The 18,767-nt window shown below is 43.9% G+C and overlaps 1 protein-coding gene across 4 annotated transcripts in view; it reads left to right on the forward strand.

The window, feature by feature from the left end:
* ccdc78 (coiled-coil domain containing 78) overlaps positions 1 to 18,767 on the forward strand; it is a 99,748-nt gene that overhangs the window by 14,298 nt on the left and 66,683 nt on the right. For 3 of the 4 annotated variants that reach the window (XM_072269555.1, XM_072269556.1, XM_072269558.1), the window contains exons 6-9: positions 438 to 581; positions 1,285 to 1,481; positions 5,815 to 5,989; positions 15,235 to 15,366. In XM_072269555.1, coding sequence (XP_072125656.1) covers positions 438 to 581; positions 1,285 to 1,481; positions 5,815 to 5,989; positions 15,235 to 15,366 — 648 coding nt within the window. The remainder of the gene's footprint in view (positions 1 to 437; positions 582 to 1,284; positions 1,482 to 5,814; positions 5,990 to 15,234; positions 15,367 to 18,767) is intronic. The other variant, XM_072269557.1, reaches the window with a different exon arrangement.

Genomic DNA, 18,767 nt, shown 5'->3' on the forward strand with positions numbered 1-18,767 from the left:
CTACTCTAAAGCTTGTGTGCACTGCCCAGGAGGGTACATTCATAAAGGTGCAGTTGCTATGCTCATAGAATCAACTGACCATGAAAATCATGAACCCTGAGACCGTAGCCTGTAACTAATGGGCTACTGAATTGGCTGCAGCAATGACTGGCTTCGTGGTTGTCGACTTGCTTTGGCGAGCTTCAGCTCTGAATGTTATTTGCTTACTTTTATTGTTTGCACAATTTCTTTCCTTCTGCACGTTGGATGCTTGATAGTCTTTTTCGTAAATGGGTTCTACTGGGTTTCTTTGTTTTGTGGCTGCCTGCAAGGAGATGATTCTCAAGGTTGTCTATAGTATGCACTGATAATAACTGCACTTTGAACTAAGGAATATAGAGTTGTTTGTGCTAAAGCAGGAAACGCACTATTGAAGGTTGCAAAATATTGGCTTTCAGGGATTGAGCCATATCACCGTCTCCTCAGCAGCAGATGCCACCACTGTTATCCGACAAGGTTGGGCACGTCGCACGGGGGCTGTGACGGACTTTGGACCTGCAGCCAACCATTCCACTGTTGTGACGCAGCTGAACCTTCTGGTGGTGAGATCCCTGAACTCTTACTCAGAATCAGAATCAGCTTTGTTATCACTGACCAATGTTGTAAAATGTGTTATTTTGTGGCAGCAACACAATGCAAGACATAAAGAATACTATAATTTATATAGGCATCCATTAGTCTCGTGAGACCATGGATTTGCGCCTTGGAAGGTTTCCAGGGCGCAGGCCTGGGCAAGGTTGTATGGAAGACCGACAGTTGCCCATGCTGCAAGTCTCCCCTCTCCATGCCACTGATGTTGTCCAAGGGAAGGGCAAGGGCCGATACAGCTTGGCACCGGTGTCCTCGCAGAGCAATGTGTGGTTAAGTGCCTTGCTCAAGGACACAACACGCTGCCTCAGCCAAGGCTCGAACTAGCGACCTTCAGATCACTAGACGAACGCCTTAACCACTTGGCCACGGGCCAACACACTATAATTTACAAAAAGAGAAAAAATAAATATTGAAAATAAGGAATATTTTGGTAAAACTGCCGTTTTGAGCAGGATGTGAGACAAAGTTTAGTTGGAAACCATTCTTTTATTGACTATTTCCTGCCCAACATACTGTGAGAGCAATCCTTTCTTTCTCCCTGCCTATAGATACCACGTTTCTGCAAGTTGTACATGTACAATACACTGTTGCGTACTCCTTTTCCTGCTCTCTTTACTAACACTTGATTTGTATTTCTCAATGTAAAAACTGCAGCAAGACCAAAACGAGCTCCATCCAACCAAGTCAACCCTGCAGATCATTAAACTACCAGGAGCAGAGGTGCTGGCAGAAGACAAGAACGCTTTGCACTTTCAGGAAGGGTCGCTGCTTAATAAGCCACTTCTTGCCTTCTTGCAAGTGGTGAATGATCTGGCCAGTTCACCACATCCAGACAGAGTTATTAACTACAGGTAAGAAGAGAACGATACTTTGTCAGTATTTATGTGTATTGAGATCAATTAAAATATGATTGATTTCAAAATGGTTTTAAACTGAAGGATACAATTGCCAATAGACTTCATAGAGTATTTGACCCTCTGATCAAATTTGACGTAAGAGCTCCTGACTTTGGGTGCAATAACTGTGAAGTTTGAAGCTCTTCCTGTGACTCTCTGGTTGCTTCAACTTCATTCCACATTCCAAAGGTACACTGGTAGTTTAAATGGCCATAGCTGGAACACTGTGTAAGGATCAGGGTCATCAGAATACTGGAAGGATAAGATGATACTGGAGAGGCTGCTGAGAAAATTCACCAAAATATTGCCTGGGGTGGGGCGCTTCGGTTTCAAGGAAAGATTGGACAGGTTGGGTCTGTGTCCCTTGCAGTAGAGGAGGCTGAGGGGGGCATCTGATAGAGATGTACAAAATTATAAAGGGTATAGATAGGGTTGAGTGGTGGGGTGGAGTTATATCTCTACCAAAGAAGGTGTAAAGTGCTCCTTTCCTCCGCTAGCCTGCAGATCACCCTTGGGCAAGGTGTAGCACCTGCTTAGCATCCCCTCCCCCCCGACCCGCCCACTGATCTGGGTCACGTGAAGCATTGGGAGCAGGTAGTGGATGGTCGTACAAGCAGCTGGTGCATATCACAAGTCCTGGTTATGCGACCCCTGACGCCAGGCAGACAGTCGCTGAAGAGTAGAGATAATGGCTGGGGTCAGCATTCTTGGGAAGACACTGCCTAGAAGAGGGCAATGGCAAACCACTTCTATAGAAAAAATTTGCCAAAAACAATCATGGTCATGGATAGACCATGATCCCCCATGTCATACAACACATCACATGCTGATGAAGATAGTTGGGGTAAATAATAGGAAACTTCTACCCATAGCAGCAAGATCTAAAACTTGAAGGAATAGGTTTAGAGGGGATTTGAGGAAACTGAATGATCCAGAGGATAGTTGGAATCTGGGAGGCACTGCCCAGGAGGCTGATGGAGATGTGAACTCTCACACTTGAGAAGTAGTAGAACTGCGCTTGAATCACCGATAAATGGAAAGTAAACCAAATGCTGGTAAATGGAATTAGTGTAGATGGGTACTTGATAGTTGCCATGGATATTATGAGCTGAAGATTTCGATAGATATGCGCAGGCGTGTATGAACCACATTGTTTAACAGCCATTGACCAAACTTGTGACTTTATCACCAGGAAGGACATGGGAAAGCCACTTCCTCCGACAGGTTCCTTTCCAGATAGCACAGCATCCTGACTGGAGCTAAACTGCTGGTCCTTTGCTATCACTGGGTCTGTAGTTTCCTTCCCAATGGCGTGAGTTTTCCTTCACCAGAAAGAGTACAGCAGTCTGAGAAGTTAATACAAGCACAGTTTATGATGGACATTGACGGCCTTGACACTGAGGTCTATATCTCAGGAATAAGTAATTGATTACACATTGAGTAGAAAATGGTTGCCATGTTTGTCCATTAAAAGATTATTAACAGCATTTCAAAGTATGTTATTGTCTGTGAAATCAAACGATAAACATAAATATAAGTAGAAGTCTTCTTCAGGCTGATGTCAGGTAAACATCTGACACTACACGCATTCCAACTTAATGCCCGTTATGCCACTGGCATTTAGGGCAGCAATAAAGAATTTTATCCTCATTGCTGTTTCTGTAGCAGCTTTGTTTGACTAGTCAGGGTTGCTAGCCCTGAGGTGAGCCCCCAAACCTAGAGGACTCGTGGACCCCTCTTACCCTGGCCTCTACACTTTGATTTATTTGGCATTTATGACCCTACCAAAGGGCACCACAGCAGCTTGGCAGTTAGCACAATGCTCCTATAGCTCAGGGTCTTCTGGAGTTTGGAGATCAATTCCAGTGCCGTTCTGTGAGGAGTCTGTATATCCTCCCTGTGGAATGTGTTGGTTTTCTCCTGGTGCTCCGGTTTCCTCCCACAGTCCAAAAATGTATCGGGTCAGCGAGTTGGTCGTTGTAAATTGTCCCATGATTAGGTTAGGGTTAATTGGGGTTGTCTGGGGTTGCTGGGATGGTGTGGCTCCAAGGGCCAGAAGTGGCGTCAGAGTTCAGACTTCAATTCCCGCATCATCTGCAAGGAATCTGTACGTCCTTCCCGTGCAATGCGTTGCTTTATTTTGGATGATCTGGTTTCCTCCTACAGTCCAAAGACATTACGGGGTAGGTTAATTGGTCATTGTAAATTGTCCCATGATTGAGTTAGGGTTAAATCGGTTTGTTGGGGGGTTGCCAGGGCCACATGGCTCAAAAGGTTGGAAAAGCCTATGTCACGCTGTATCGCTAAATAAATTTTATAGAAATAAATAAGAGTGAAAGCATAAAGCCCTGACTCCAGCCAGCATAGCTCTCCACTCCATGCAAGCCTCCAAATTACGACAAGATTGTGGTCCTTTTGGAGGATGCATATTCCACGTATGGTGCTTTATTAGCTGGAATCCTGCATGATATGCTTTACCTTGTGTCTGATGTTAACTGTGCTTAAGAAATGTCCTCTAGCTCCATTCGTCTGGTAGTTCAATGGCAACTTTGTACTTGCTTTATAGAAAAATATGATTGGGGCAGGAACAACTCATTTACCCCTGGAGCCTGCACCATCATTTAATAAAATCACTTTAAACCTGATTCCATCCTCAGTTCTACTTTGTCACTTATCATTTTACCTCCTTTGCTTTTTAAGAATCTCATCTACCGTGGCCTTAAAATGTTCAAAGTACTTCAGTTCCTATTTGAGTTCCAAAGCCTCTCAACCCTCTGAGATCTTTTTAAACCTCATTTCTGTCTTAAAAGAAAACTACTGGTTTTAGATTTTGTCATAACGGGAAACATTCCACATTCAACATACACAGAATGCTCAGCAGGCCAGGCAGCGTCTGTGGAAAAGAGTAAACGGTCAACATTTTGGGCTGAGACACTTCAAGAGTCCTGGTCAACCATTTACTCTTTTCCACAGATTCTTCCTGGCCTGCTGAGTTCCTCCAGCATCCTGTGTGTGTTGCTTTGGATTTCCAGCATCTGCGGAATTCCTCGTGTTTGGAACATTCCATGTTCACCCTGTTAGGGCAGTTGAGGGGTTTTGAGGTTTCAATGTAGTTGTCCTTACTGTTCTGAATTCTTGTAGCTACAGACCAAGCCTGTCCGGCCTTTCTTTATGAAACAATTTGCCCATTCACGATGTTAGAATCAGAATCAGGTTTACTATCACTGACACAGGTCATGGGAATTTGTTTTGTAGTGCAAAAGATAAAAAAAATTGCTCAAAGTTATAAGAAGAAATATAAAACACAGGCACTGCAGAAAGAGAGCACGATAGTGAGGCAGTGTTCATGAGTTCATGGACCGTTCAGAAATCAGTTCCTATAACGTTGAATGTGTCTACATACTCCTGTACCCTATCCTGAACGGTAGTAATGATGGTGCAGCCGGTTGGAATGCTTTCCACAGTACATCTGTAGAACTTTGCAAGAGTCTTTGGTGACGAACTCCTAGTGAAATATAGCTGCTGCCATGCCTTCACAATTGCATCAATACATTGAGCTTAGGGAGTGATCTTCACAGATTTAGTCCTGTAAACCTTCTCAGAACTGTTTCTAATGCTTTAACATAAATCATAAAGCAAGAAAACCAATACCATACAGAGTACTTGAGAAATGGCCTCCTCTGTGCCTTTATAAATGAAGCAAAATTCATATACTTCTGTATTCAACTCAGTGACAAAGTTTTGCTTGATTTTCCAATCATGCAAACCAGCCTTAAGAACCAGGAATTAGAATGTCCAGATCCCAGAGCGTCAGACAGCAGACAGAGCTCTTCCCCGCAGAGAGTACTGATCCCTTGCTCACAGACAGAGCTCCGACAATTTTTATGGGGTGCTACGGTACTGTAGCGGTTAGTGTGATGCAATTACAGCTTGGGGGGGGGGGGTCAGAGTTCAGATTTCAATTCTGTAAGGAGTTTGTACGTTCTCCCTGTGAATGCGTGGGTTTCCTCTGGGTGCTCCAGTTTCCTCCCTCATTCCAAAAACGTACTGGTTAGTAGATTAATTGGTCATTGTAAATTGTTCTATGATTAGGCTAGTGTTAAGTAGGTGGTTTGCTGTGTGGTGTGGCTCATTGGACGGGAGGGCCTGTTCTGTGCTCTATATCTAAATATAAATCTCAAACCGGTTATGGTTTCAAAAGAAGTTTATCATTACTATTTGCGCTGTCACATATTATAAGAATTAATGTGTCTGTCCATCACTTTCTTCCTGTATTTATGCCCTGTAGCGAATCCAAACTAACTCAGCTGACCCAAGATGCGTTTGGAGGGAACTGCAAGACTCGGGTTATTTGCTGCCTGCCCCCTAATCCAGACCCGCAGCATCTTTCGGCCGTCCTACGAACGTGCGCCTCCCTCTCTCAAGTGAAAAATTTCCCTGTGTTAAATGACCACTTTGTTGAGGTATGCACGGGAAAATGTTATCCGCTGTGTAGCAATCGGCAAACACGGTTCTGTTTGGTTCCTGCAGCCTCGAAACCATCCGTTGGATGCTCTATCGAAGGCTGGCGATGCATAGGTTTTGTTAAGCCATCAGGGTATTTGAAGTGGCAGTAGGTATCTGCAGCTTGAAATGGTGTAATGAGCTGCCCATGGAAAGTATTGGAATGTTACTAGGCATTCAAACAAAGAAAAACAGCTACTGGAAGAACTCAGTGCGCCCAGCATCATCTGTGCAGGCAAAGGAATATCCGATGTTGCATGAGGACTGAGAGTGTAAAGAGGAGATCACCAGTACAAAGAGGTGAGGGGCAAGCAACAGGTGGACCCAGCTGAGGAGGAGATGATGGGCCAATGGAGCCAGACATGGGAGGGAAGGGTGGGAACTTACATTCTCAACATTATCTGTCTATCTATTAATTATTTCTTTTTGTATTTGCCGTTTGCATTTTTTGCACATTAGTCGTTTGTCGGTCTTTGTTTCTGTGTAGTTCTTCATTGTTCCTTTTGTATTTCTTTGTTCTACTGCGAATGCCTGCAAGAAAATGAATCTCAGGGTCGTATATTGAGACATGTGTTACTTTGATAATACATTTACTTTAAACTTTGAGATAGTGAGAAAAACTGGGAAGTGAGAACAGAGGGCCACAGATCACGGAATCTGATGAGAAAGGAAAGTTACTTGAGGACCTAAGTTATAAGAAAAGGTTGAAAAGGTTAGGACTTCATTTTCTGGAGCACAGGAGAATAAGAGGAGATTTGATAGAAGGTATTCAAAATTATGAGGAGAATAGATGGGGTAAATGCAAGCCGGCTCTACTCTGTAATTCAGAAGAATGAGGGGTGACATCATTGGTGTGGTTGTGGAGTAGGTGTTTCCTATGGTGGGAGAGTCTAAGAACAGAGGACACAGCCTTAGACTAGAGGGGCATCCTTTTAGAATGGAGGTGTGGAGGAATTTCTTTAGCCAGAGATTGGCGAATCTGTGGAATTCATTGCTACAGGCAACATGGAGGCCAACTCATTGGGTATATTTAAGGCAGACGTTGACAGGTTCTTGATTTTTCAGGCCATTAAGGGATACGGAGAGAAGGCAGGAGACTGGGGCTGAGAGGAAAATTGGATCAGCTGTGATGAAATAGCAGAGCAGACTTAATGGACCAAATGACCTAATTCTGCTCCTGTATCTTATGTTCTTATGAATGTAACTAGGCAGGGAGAGATGTTGCAATGTGTTTCAATTGCATGCTGAAAGCTGCAGCAGAGGGGAGGGAAATTACGAAAATCTCAGTGCAACTCAGAGAGAAAGGATTGTGCTAAGGTGACCTTGAGATGGCTGCAAAGGTGAAGACCCATACTGAATCTTGCTTCTCTGGTGAAGCCTTTGCATCCCTTTAACCTGTTGGACGTGGTCCTGAGAGGAATGTTGGTGGTATTGATCTGCTCTCCAAACCTGTACATGGAGTCACCTGCTGGGAAATTGTTCCTCCCATCCCTGCCTTCACTACTGCCCATTCAGGAAGCCAGGACTTTTGGGACATTTGTACCCCTTGACAGATGATTATTGAGCGACTTGTTTGGTAAAGTGTAAGAGCGAATGATATCCAGAAGGTGGCAACATTTAACCATGACTTGTAGTGGGAAGCCACATCTCCCTTTTTGAGTGTTCTCTCTGTGAATCACACTTAATCTTTAAACTTGACTTTCTTCATGACTCTCTTTTAGAGACTAAAACAGGTAATAGCACATCAACAGTCTGTTTAACTGGCCCAATGTGTATTTCTTTTGACGTTATAAGATATGAACAAATAGTGTGTTGAATTACATAGGAACAGAGAGAGACCATTTTGGCCTTCTAGCCTCTAGCACCAGTTGGATCATGTACGACCTGCCTGTCTGTCTACCTACCTAGATTCTACAACCTTAATGTCCTTTCTTTGGAAGAATTTAGCAACCTTTGTTTGGTAGTTTGTGATTGAATCCTTCTCCAATCTCTGCTGGGGAGGAAGAATTCCTCATTTGCAATGCCTCCTCATATCTTGGGTAAATGTAAGCAGGCTTTTTCCATTGAGGTTGGGTGAGACTAGAACCCAAGCCCGTGGGTTAAAGGTGAAAAGTGAACTGTTTAAAGGGAACATGAGGGGCAAATTCTTCGCTCAGAGGGTGATGAGAGTGTGGAACAAGCTGCCAGGGTAAGTGGTGGATGCGAGCTCGATTTCGACATTTATGAGAAATTTGGATAGGTCCATGGATGGAAGGGCTATGCTCTGGGTGCCTGCCAGTTGATGGGACTAGACAGATGAATAGTTCAGCATGGACTAGATGGGCTGAAGGGCCTGTTTCTGTCCTGTAGTTTTCTATCACTCTATCAACACTGTACGGTTTGGATCCAATTTTAAGTTCCTACCAAGAAGCAGTCTCTGTCTATTGGATAGCTCTGTTTATAATCTTATTATACAAACCATGAATCTACTATTGCAAAATCAGAATGACCTCTTAAGTGCATACCTTCCATTATTCCATCTCAGCAAGAGTTTAACCATCTGCACTTGACACTCACTGGCATTTATAGTTCAATCAACAACATCCTGGATGGCCATTGACCAGAAACACAACAGAACCAGCCATGATAATATGGCTATAGGAGGAGGTGAGAGGCTAGATGTCCTGCAGTCTTGTCCACCTCATCAAGCCCCTTTAAAATTTTTGAACCTACTTTAAAACTGGCTGGTTATTTAGTCAGATCACAGTTCAACCTTTAGCTAATTTCTCTTTCCACAATCCTTACCACCATTAATGCCCAGAAATTAGTTTGATCTCAGTTTTGTCTTTGCTCCATGACTGAACAGCTGCAACCCTCTGGGACATGGAATGATGCATTCCTCACATTTCCTGACACCCCAAAGTCTGACCTCTATTTATAATGCATCACACCCCGAGGGCTCACGACTGGCCGCTTTTCGAAATCCCAAGAATGCGGCCTAGAAAGTGAGCGTGCCTTTGGGGTTCTGAGGTTTTGCAGCCCTGTGGACGAGCTGATTCTGTGGTGTTGCTGACTGAAACATCATGGGAGAAAACAAAACATCAGGAACAGCAGATCAGCTCTCAGAGGCTCTGTCCTCGGTGAATCGCTGCTCTCTAGCACTCTCGCTCTCTCTCATTGGCAGGGGACAGTTTGTTGCTTATTCTTGAGTCGTAGAACTCAGGGGAGAAAAAAGCGATGTGACAGACTTTACCATCGCAAATCAACGAGTTGGTTTGTTATGTCTTCCCTCTCGCTGTGAAAGGGGGGGAAACCTCTTTCTCCCTTTTATTAGAGGGAGAGAGAGAGCCTGTGGTATGTCGAATTGTTGGGTGAATGATTAGTTTTTGTTGTACTGCAGATCATGGTCTTGGGGGCTTTGCTATTGCTTGCTTGGTGGGTGGAGGGTACTGATGCTTCTTTTGCTGAAGTAAATGGGGGAGGGGAGGGTCGTTGCTTTGCTGCTGCTTGTGCACCGGAGGGTGGAGGAGGGGGGCATTGGGGTTCAAATATTTTTACTATCATTCCTCCGTGGGGGCACTCTTCTATTTTCGTGGATATTTGCTAAGAACAAGAACTTCAGGATGTATATTGCATACATGTCTCCGATATTGAACGGGAGTATTGAAACTATTGATTTGCCTTTGATAAGTGCAATTCCAAAAAAAATTCAAAAACATTGAGACAATCCTGTAAAAATCTCTCAGCTTGATTGGTGTCTCATCCACCCCACCCTAAACATACCCTTTCCCAGCACTGGTGCACTGTAGCAGTAGTATGGACTGAACGCAAGATGCCATATAGTTACTTGTCTCAGCTACTCTGACTGCATCCCCCAAATGCTCACATCTAACGGCAAGGAAAATGGGTGCATGCAACCGCAAGGAAGCTGTGGACACCTAATGGAAACCAACTGCCTCTCCAAGCCGTCCTGATTTGGAAATATATCGCTGATCCATCACTGACACTGGGTCAAAATCCTGGACTTCTCTCCCTCCTGTCTTGTAGATGTATCCACACCTGTAGTACTACCACGTTCAAGAAGGCAGCTCACCACCAGCCACTCAAGGGTGACTGTGGATGGGCAATTAAATGTTGGCTGAGCCTGTGAAGTCCACTTCCCTTGCCAGTACCTTAGGCACAACAGCAGAATTGAACTCGGGCTGCACTAACCACTAGGCTACTGTGCCATCCCCGTTTGGCGAGACATCACATGTGTCTCCTTCTGTAAGGAGCAATATAGTTGTCCAGATTGATACATGAACCAAGAGCTGTGAAGAGAGGCTCGGTCCAATGGGCACTTCTCCTTTGGAGTTAAGAAGAATGAGAGGTCATTTCATTTGGGAGGGATTGAGAGGGCAGATATTATGAGGCTGTTTTCTGTGGCCAGAGGAGTTGAGAACCAGAGAGTCATATTTCCAGGATAAGGGATTAAAGGGATCATCTCATACTGAGATGAGGAAAACATTTCTTCCCTCAGAAAATTATGAATATGTGTCGTTTTATCTTCTAGTGGGTTATGGCTGTTTAGTCAGGGGGCAGACTCAAAGCTGAGATCAATCTTATACTTGATCGTTAAAAGAGGTAAGGACCGTGGAAAGGGAAATTAGCTAAAGATTCAGCTAATGACTTAATGGCACTGTGGTCTTGAGGGTGTCATCTTAAAGTACATTTTAAAATTTTAAAGGCTTTTGATAGGGTGGACATAAAATGTTTCCACTTGTAAGGGGATCCAGAAGTAGAAGTCATAATCAGAATCCAGATGCAATGAACCGGATTTAATCAGGGACCTTGAGGTAAAGGAGCCATTAGGAGGTAGTTACCATAATATGATAAGTTTTAATCTACAATTTGAGAGGGAGAAGGGAAACTCAGCAGTGTCAGTATTACAGTTGAGCAAAGGGAACTATGGTGCTATGAGGGAGGAGCTGGCCAAAGTTCAATGGAACAATACCCTAGCAGGGATGACAGTGGAACAGCAATGGCAAGTGTTTCTGGGAATAATGCGGAAGATGCAGGATCAGTTCATTCCAAAGAGGAAGAAAGATCCTAAGGGGAGTAAGGGGAGGCCGTGGCTGACAAGGGAAGTAATGGACAGTATAAAAATAAAAGAGAAGTATAATATAGCAAAGACGAGTGGAAAGCTGGAGGATTGGGAAACTTTTAAAAAGCAACAGAAGGTAACTAAAAAGGCAATACGTGGAGAAAAATGAGGTACAAAGGTAAACTAGCCAAGAATATGAAGGAGGATAGTAAAAGCTTCTTTAGGTATGTGAAAAGGAAAAAAATAGTTAAGACCAAAATTGGGCCCTTGAAGACAGAAGCGGGTGAATTTATTATGGGGAACAAGGAAATGGCAGACGAGTTGAACAGGTACTTTGGATCTGTCTTCACTAGGGAAGACACAAACAATCTCCCAGATGTAATAGTGGCCAAAGGACCTAGGGTAATGGATGAATTGAAGGAAATTTATATTAGGCAGGAAATGGTGTTGGATAGGCTGTTGGGTCTGAAGGCTGATAAGTCCCCGGGACCTGATGGTCTGCATCCCAGGGTACTTAAGGAGGTGGCTTTAGAAATCGTGGATGCATTGGTAATCATTTTCCAGTGTTCTATAGATTCAGAATCAGTTCCTGTGGATTGGAGGGTGGCTAATGTTGTCCCTCTCTTCAAGAAGGGAGGAAGAGAGAAAACAGGGAATTATAGACCAGTTAGCCTGCCGTCGGTGGTGGGAAAGATGCTGGAGTCAATTATAAAAGATGAAATTACGACACATCTGGATAGCAGTAACAGGATTGGTCCGAGTCAGCATAGATTTATGAAGGGGAAATCGTGCTTGACTAATCTTCTGGAATTTTTTGTGGATGTAACTATGAAAATAGACAAGGGAGAGCCAGTGGATGTAGTGTACCTGGACTTTCAGAAAGCCTTTGATAAAGTTCCACATAGGAGATTAGTGGGCAAAATTAGGGCACATGATATTGGGGGCAGAGTACTGACATGGATTGAAAATTGGCTGGCTGACAGGAAGCAAAGAGTAGCGATTAACGGGTCCCTTTCAGAATGGCAGGCGGTAACCAGTGGGGTACCGCAGGGTTCAGTGCTGGGACTGCAGCTGTTTACAATATATATTAATGATTTAGATGAGGGAATTAAAAGTAACATTAGCAAATTTGCCAATGACACAAAGCTGGGAGGCAGTGTGAAATGTCAGGAGGATGTTATGAGAATGCAGGGTGACTTGGACAGGCTGAGTGAGTAGGCAGATGCATGGCAGATGCAGTTTAATGTGGATAAATGTGAGGTTATCCACTTTGGTGGTAAGAACGGGAAGGCAGATTATTATGTAAATGGAGTCAAGTTAGGAGAAGGGGAAGTACAATGAGATCTAGGTGTTCTTGTACATCAGTCACTGAAAGCAAGCATGCAAGTACAGCAGGCAGTGAAAAAAGCTAATGGCATGCTGGCCTTCATAACAAGGGGAATTGAGTATAAGAGCAAAGAGGTCCTTCTGCAGCTGTACAGGGCCCTGGTGAGACCACACCTGGAGTACTGTGTGCAGTTTTGGTCTCCAAATTTGAGGAAGGATATTCTTGCTATTGAGGGAGTGCAGCGTAGGTTCACAAGGTTAATTCCCGGGATGGCGGGATGGTTGAAAGATTGGAGCGACTGGGCTTGTATGGACTGGAATTTAGAAGGATGAAAGGGGATCTGATTGAAACATATAAGATTATTAAGGGATTGGACACGTTGGAGGCAGGAAGCACGTTCCCGCTGATGGGTGAGTCCAGAACCAGAGGCCACAGTTTAAGAATAAGGGATAGGCCATTTAGAACGGAGTTGAGGAAAAACTTTTTCACCCAGAGAGTGGTGGATATGTGGAATGCTCTGCCCCAGAAGGCTGTGGAGGCCAAGTCTCTGGATGCTTTCAAAAAAGAGATGGATAGAGCTCTTAAAGTTAGTGGAATCAAAGGTTATGGGGATAAGGCAGGAACTGGATACTGATTGTGGATGATCAGCCATGATCACAGTGAATAGCGGTGCTGGTTCGAAGGGCTGAATGGCCTACTCCTGCACCTATTGTCTATTGTCTGTTGTCTATAATAAATATAACAGATTCCCATCAGATAGTGGTGAGAATGTGAAGCTCAGAAATAGATGAGCAGTAAAATGGAATCGCAAATACAAATGCTGGAGGAAATCAGCACATTATAAACACAAAAGATTGCTGGAAATCCAGAGCAAAACACACACACACACACACACACATCCCACCCTGCAAAAAGTCATTTCAGGGAGGTAGCACCACTACCCCCGCCCCCCCCCCCCCCAGTCAACCTCCAAGGGTGTATGTATACAGGACATTTGATTATGAAAAAACACAACAATTTATTTGATCACATATTGAAACTATTTACATATATATATTCCTTGCTGAGTATTTTGTTGGCAGTCTCAATGCTAATAGCTAAATGCTAATGCAAATAGCTTTTCTATTTCTTTTGCAAACTTTCCTTGTACTGTGATGTGGCTTGCTTGGCAGACAAGCATTTTGCCAGAAGTCTCAACAGAGAAAACTGATAGGTCTACTTAGCACAAAGAGAGACCAATCAGAATTCTCATTCTCTCATTCCCCCTCTCCACTCTCCCCTCTTTTCTCTCTCTCCCCCCCCCTCCTCTCTCTCTCCCCTCCCCCCCTTCGCTCGCTCGCTCTCAAAAAAAAAAATTCTGGGATATTGTTTATAATTTGCGGGCGTCAGGGAGCCACTATCAATATGAGGGAGACTCCTGGAACTTCCGGGAGAGGTGGGATGTCTGTCACACACCCACAACACACGCACACACAGAACCCAACACACACACACACACACACAATGCTGGAGGTACTCAGCACATCATAAACACAAAAGATTTTGCAGGTGCTGGAAATCCAGAGTAACACACAGAAAATGCTGGGGGAATTCAACAGTTCAGGCAGCGTCCTTCCTTTCCAGTCCTGATGAAGGATCTCAGCTGAAAGCATTGAATCTTTATTCCTCTACATAGATGCTGCCTGGCCTGCTGAGATCACCCCAGCATTTTGTGTGTGTGTGTGTTTACTTTTCTGGATTTCCAGCATCTGCAGATGTTGTGAGGCTGTTTTCTGTGGCTAGAGGAGTTGAGAACCAGAGTGTCATATTTCCAGGATAATTCATATTGAGATGAGGATTATGAATATTTGTCATTCTGTCTTCCAGAGGGTCATGGCTGTTTGGTTGTGGGGCAGAATCAAAACTGAGATCGAACTATCTTTTATGCATTAAAGGAGATAAGGTGTTTATGATTGGCAAAGAAGTATGTAAGGCAAGTCCATGACAGAGAAAGGAATAGAAGCAGAAATTGAGGAAGGATGAATCAGGTTAGGAGAAAGCTGCTGTGTACCCAATACCAGCACAGACCAGTTGAACTAAGTGGCTTGTTTCATCCTGCCAGTGGTATTGAACTTTGAGGCAGAGTACCGTCTGCAGACATTACACCGCTACTTAGCGAGGTGGGATGAATTTGTTGGCATGGGAATTAATTCTAAGAGTAGTGAATTTAAAAACGCAAACATGAGGAAATCTGCAGATGCTGGAAATTCAAGCAACACACACAAAAAATGCCGATGAACGCAGCATTGCTGGTGATGCAGTCAACTTCTCGGCTCGAAACGTCGACTGTACCTCTTCCTATAGATGCTACCTGGCCTGCTGCGTTCACCAGCATTTTGTGTGTGTGTTGGTTGAATTAATTTTAAGAATATGTTTTGTAGTGAACAGTTTTAGGTTGCAGCACGATATGTATTTTTTATGAGGATTATACATCCTCACAATAGAATGTGCTATGTGATCCCTTCTTAATGACACGATCATTTACGTGAAAAATTTGAGCCAGATTTTGTCTGTAGCACAATCCTTCCAGCAGCAGGTTTGCTGTCTCATGGGTAACTGGGAACTTTTAGCTCATTCATTCTGCTCCACCTCCCTGGTGTTTGCTTCAGAAGAAGGAGAAGTTTGCTTCTAGCCAGTCAGAGTAACAAAGACAATAGCAACAAAACTGTTTATAGCAACAGAAGAGCCTGTTCACATACTCTTGCCGGTAGGATCGAGCTGAATTGCTGTGAGTGGGGTGTAGATGTGTTTTGACTCTGTTTTCCAATTGACTGTAGTCACTGCTGACCCAGTACCGGGCACGGATCTCAGTGCTACTACACCAGTCTGGCGAGGATATGAGCACCAAGTCTGGGAGTGAGAAAACCAATGTCCTCAAGGATCAGATTCGACGACTGACCAATGAAAATGTAAGCTACCAGTCCGAGCTAAAGAACATAACTGTTTTAAATCAAATGCCAAACATACTGTTGTTGAGTACTGAAAACTCAAACCCCATTCCAATTAATATGATGTATTTTTACATTATTTAAAAAAATATTCTTTCATTATATTATATGTAGAAGGGTTCTATTCATACAGTCCTGTTCAAAAGTCTTAGACACATATGTTTAGCTAGGGTGCCTAAGACCACTGCACAGCACTGTAGTCATTATATGTCTTGCGTTGTGCTGCTGCTGGAAAAAAAAACAAACCTCATGATGTATGTGAGTGATGATAAACCTGATTCTGATATGGGTCTCTATTGTGGACTGAGAGTGGGAAGGGGGCAGGGAGAGGGGAATCGTGGTTGGGAAAAGGGGAAGGAGTGGGAAGCACCAGCGAGACATTCTTTAACAATCAATAAACCAATTGTATGGAGTCAAATGACCTTGCCTGGTGTCTTGGGGTTGGGTGTGTCTGCACCTGTGCCACCCCCCACACCTGGCACTCCTCTTCCACCTGGTCCACACCCCTCCTGCGGCGCTCCACCCTCGCCATTCCCAACATCCTTTGCTCCCGCCAGATTTACAAGCTCGCTCTCTGCCCCACGTTGACAAATACAGTACTGTGCAAATGCCTTGGGCGCCCTAGCTATATATATGTACCAATTTAACACTAAATTGACTTTATTTATATTTCTTGCTGTTGTAATGAGTTTGGTTCCTGTACAAGGTTATGTTTAATCTGACATTGAACATGCATTGCAGATGCTATGACTCTAAACCAAAGATAATTCTCCTCAGATATAGAAGATCCTATGGCACTACTTTGAAGATAAGAATAAGGGCTTCCTCTAATGTGCAATTGAAATTTATCCCTTAATGAACACTATTAAAATGTATCAAAATGATACTGTGTCTGTGAGAACTCACTGCATGCAAATTTGCTGCTCTATTTATGATAGTGACTAAGTCTTTGAAAACTTTCCTTTAGAAAACATTTTGTGACATCCTAAAATTATGAAAGCCACCAAATAATTGCCAAACTTTCTTCCCTATAATATGTTAATTATATGAAAGAAGCTGCAGAAGATCGTGAACACGGCACAGCGTATCACACAAACCGGTCTTCCGTCCTTGGACTCACTTTACACCGCACGCTGTCGGAGCAGTGCTGCCAGGATAATCAAGGACATGACCCATCCAGCCAACACACTTTTCGTCCCTCTTCCCTCCGGGAGAAGGCTCAGGAGCTTGAAGACTCGTACGGCCAGATTCGGGAACAGCTTCTTTCCAACTGTGATAAGACTGCTGAACGGATCCTGACCTGGATCTGGGCCGTACCCTCCAAATATCCGGACCTGCCTCTCGGTTTTTTTGCACTACCTTACTTTCCAGTTTTCTATTTTCTATTTATGATTTATAATTTAAATTTTTAATATTTACTATATTTTACTATTGTTAATATTTTTAATATTTAATATTTGTAATCCAGGGAGCGGGAAGCGCAGAATCAAATATCGTTGCGATGATTGTACATTCTAGTAGCAATTGTTTGCCGATAATAAAGTATAAAGTAAAGTTAATTATACAGAAATAAATCTTTTCCAGTCACCGTTCAGCTTCCCCGTTTTCCCTGATCCTTTTTTACCCTGTTCTCTTTCCCCTGTCCGGCCCTCCCCTCCCCTCACGGCCTGTCCTTCCTCCATCTGGTTACCCACGTCACACGGACTAATGTCCTCTCCTATCAGATTCCTGCTTCTTCAGCCCTTTTGCCTTTCCCAGCTACAGTATCTCCTCCCGGCTTCTCACATCATTCAATTCTCCCATCCCCCACCCTCTTGCCTTTCTCTTGGATTCACCAATCAACGTCCAGCTCATCCTCCCTTCCCCCTCCCCGACCCTTTCATCCTTCCTTTTATGCCTCCTTCCTTTCCAGTCTTGATGAAGGCCCTCAGCCTGAAACAGCCACTGTTCATTTTGCTCATTATGTGCTACCTGACCTGCGATCCTCTAGCAGTTTTTTAAAGATTGGCAGCGCGGTAGTATAGTGGCTAGCACAACGCTTCACGGTGCATGTGACCCGGGTTCAATTCCCGTTGCTGCCTATAGAGAGTGAGTTTGTTTAGCAACGCACATAAAAATTGCTGGTGAACGCAGCAGGCCAGGCAGCATCCATAGGAAGAGGTACAGTCGACGTTTCGGGCTGAGACCCTTCGTCAGGATGCCTGGCTGCTGCCTGGCCTGCTGCGTTCACCAGCAATTTTTATGTGTGTTGCTTGATATTCCGGCATCTGCAGATTTCCTCGTGTTTGAGTTTGTTAGTTTGTTTGTTCTCCTCGTGACCCCGGGGATTTCCTCCAAGTGTTCCAGTTTCCTCCCAGGGAGGTTGGGAGGTTGACTGGTCATTGTAAATTGCCCCATGATTAGGCTAGGATTAAATCCGGGGTGGGGGCAGGTGGGGGGTGATAGCTGGGCGGTGCAGCTCAAAGGGTCAGAAGGACCTATTCTGCACTGTATCTCAATAAATAAAAAAATAAAGATTGGCTTTGTTTGCCACAGGTACATCAAACCATACAGTGAAAGACGCGCTGCTTACATCATTGTTTGCCATGTGCTGGGGGCTGCCTGAAAGTGACACCACACTTCCAGTGCCAACATAGCATGCCCACAAATCACTATCACGAACTGTACTTTCCGTCTTGGAATGTGGGAGGAAACCGGAGTACCTGGAAGAAACCCCAGGGAGAACATTCAAACATGAAAACTACAGGGAGCAGTGGGAATCGGACCTACATTGTTCCAGATTTCCACCATCTGCATTTCCCCTTGTATCTTGTTTGGCAGTATCACTCAGCTGTGTATGTCATTGTTCCGCAGAAGTTTACACACTCACGTGAAGTACTGACTTTTATGTGCTTTAACACTGGCACGAGTTGCTTTTGGCTGTGCTGACTGTGCAAAGTAGGTGTTTTAATAAGCATCAGTCATACTTCAGCATTCTTGGTGACATGCTCAGTAATACTGTAGAGAAGTGGTGCTGAAACACCCATCTGTTGTCAGTGAAGACTTGAAAAATGTCAGCTCCAAACTTAGAAATAATCAACAGGATGTGGAACTTTAGAATGATTACTTTTTTTAAGCTGGGGTAACTTTTGAAGAAATAATAGAAAGTGCAGACCCACCCTGCCCCTTACAAGGGCGCCAGGGCAACTTCTTCCACCAGGCCCTCAGACTGATTAATTCATGCTGATTTAATTGTATTCAATTGACTGTCCTGTTGTATATGTTATTTGTTATAAATTGCACATTTAGACGGAGACATAACATAAAGATTTTTACTCCTCATGTATATGAAGGATATAAGTGTTAAAGTCAATTCAATTCAA

The sequence above is a fragment of the Mobula birostris genome, chromosome 9 (assembly GCF_030028105.1).
Source record: "Mobula birostris isolate sMobBir1 chromosome 9, sMobBir1.hap1, whole genome shotgun sequence".
Taxonomy (NCBI): Eukaryota; Metazoa; Chordata; class Chondrichthyes; order Myliobatiformes; family Myliobatidae; genus Mobula; species Mobula birostris.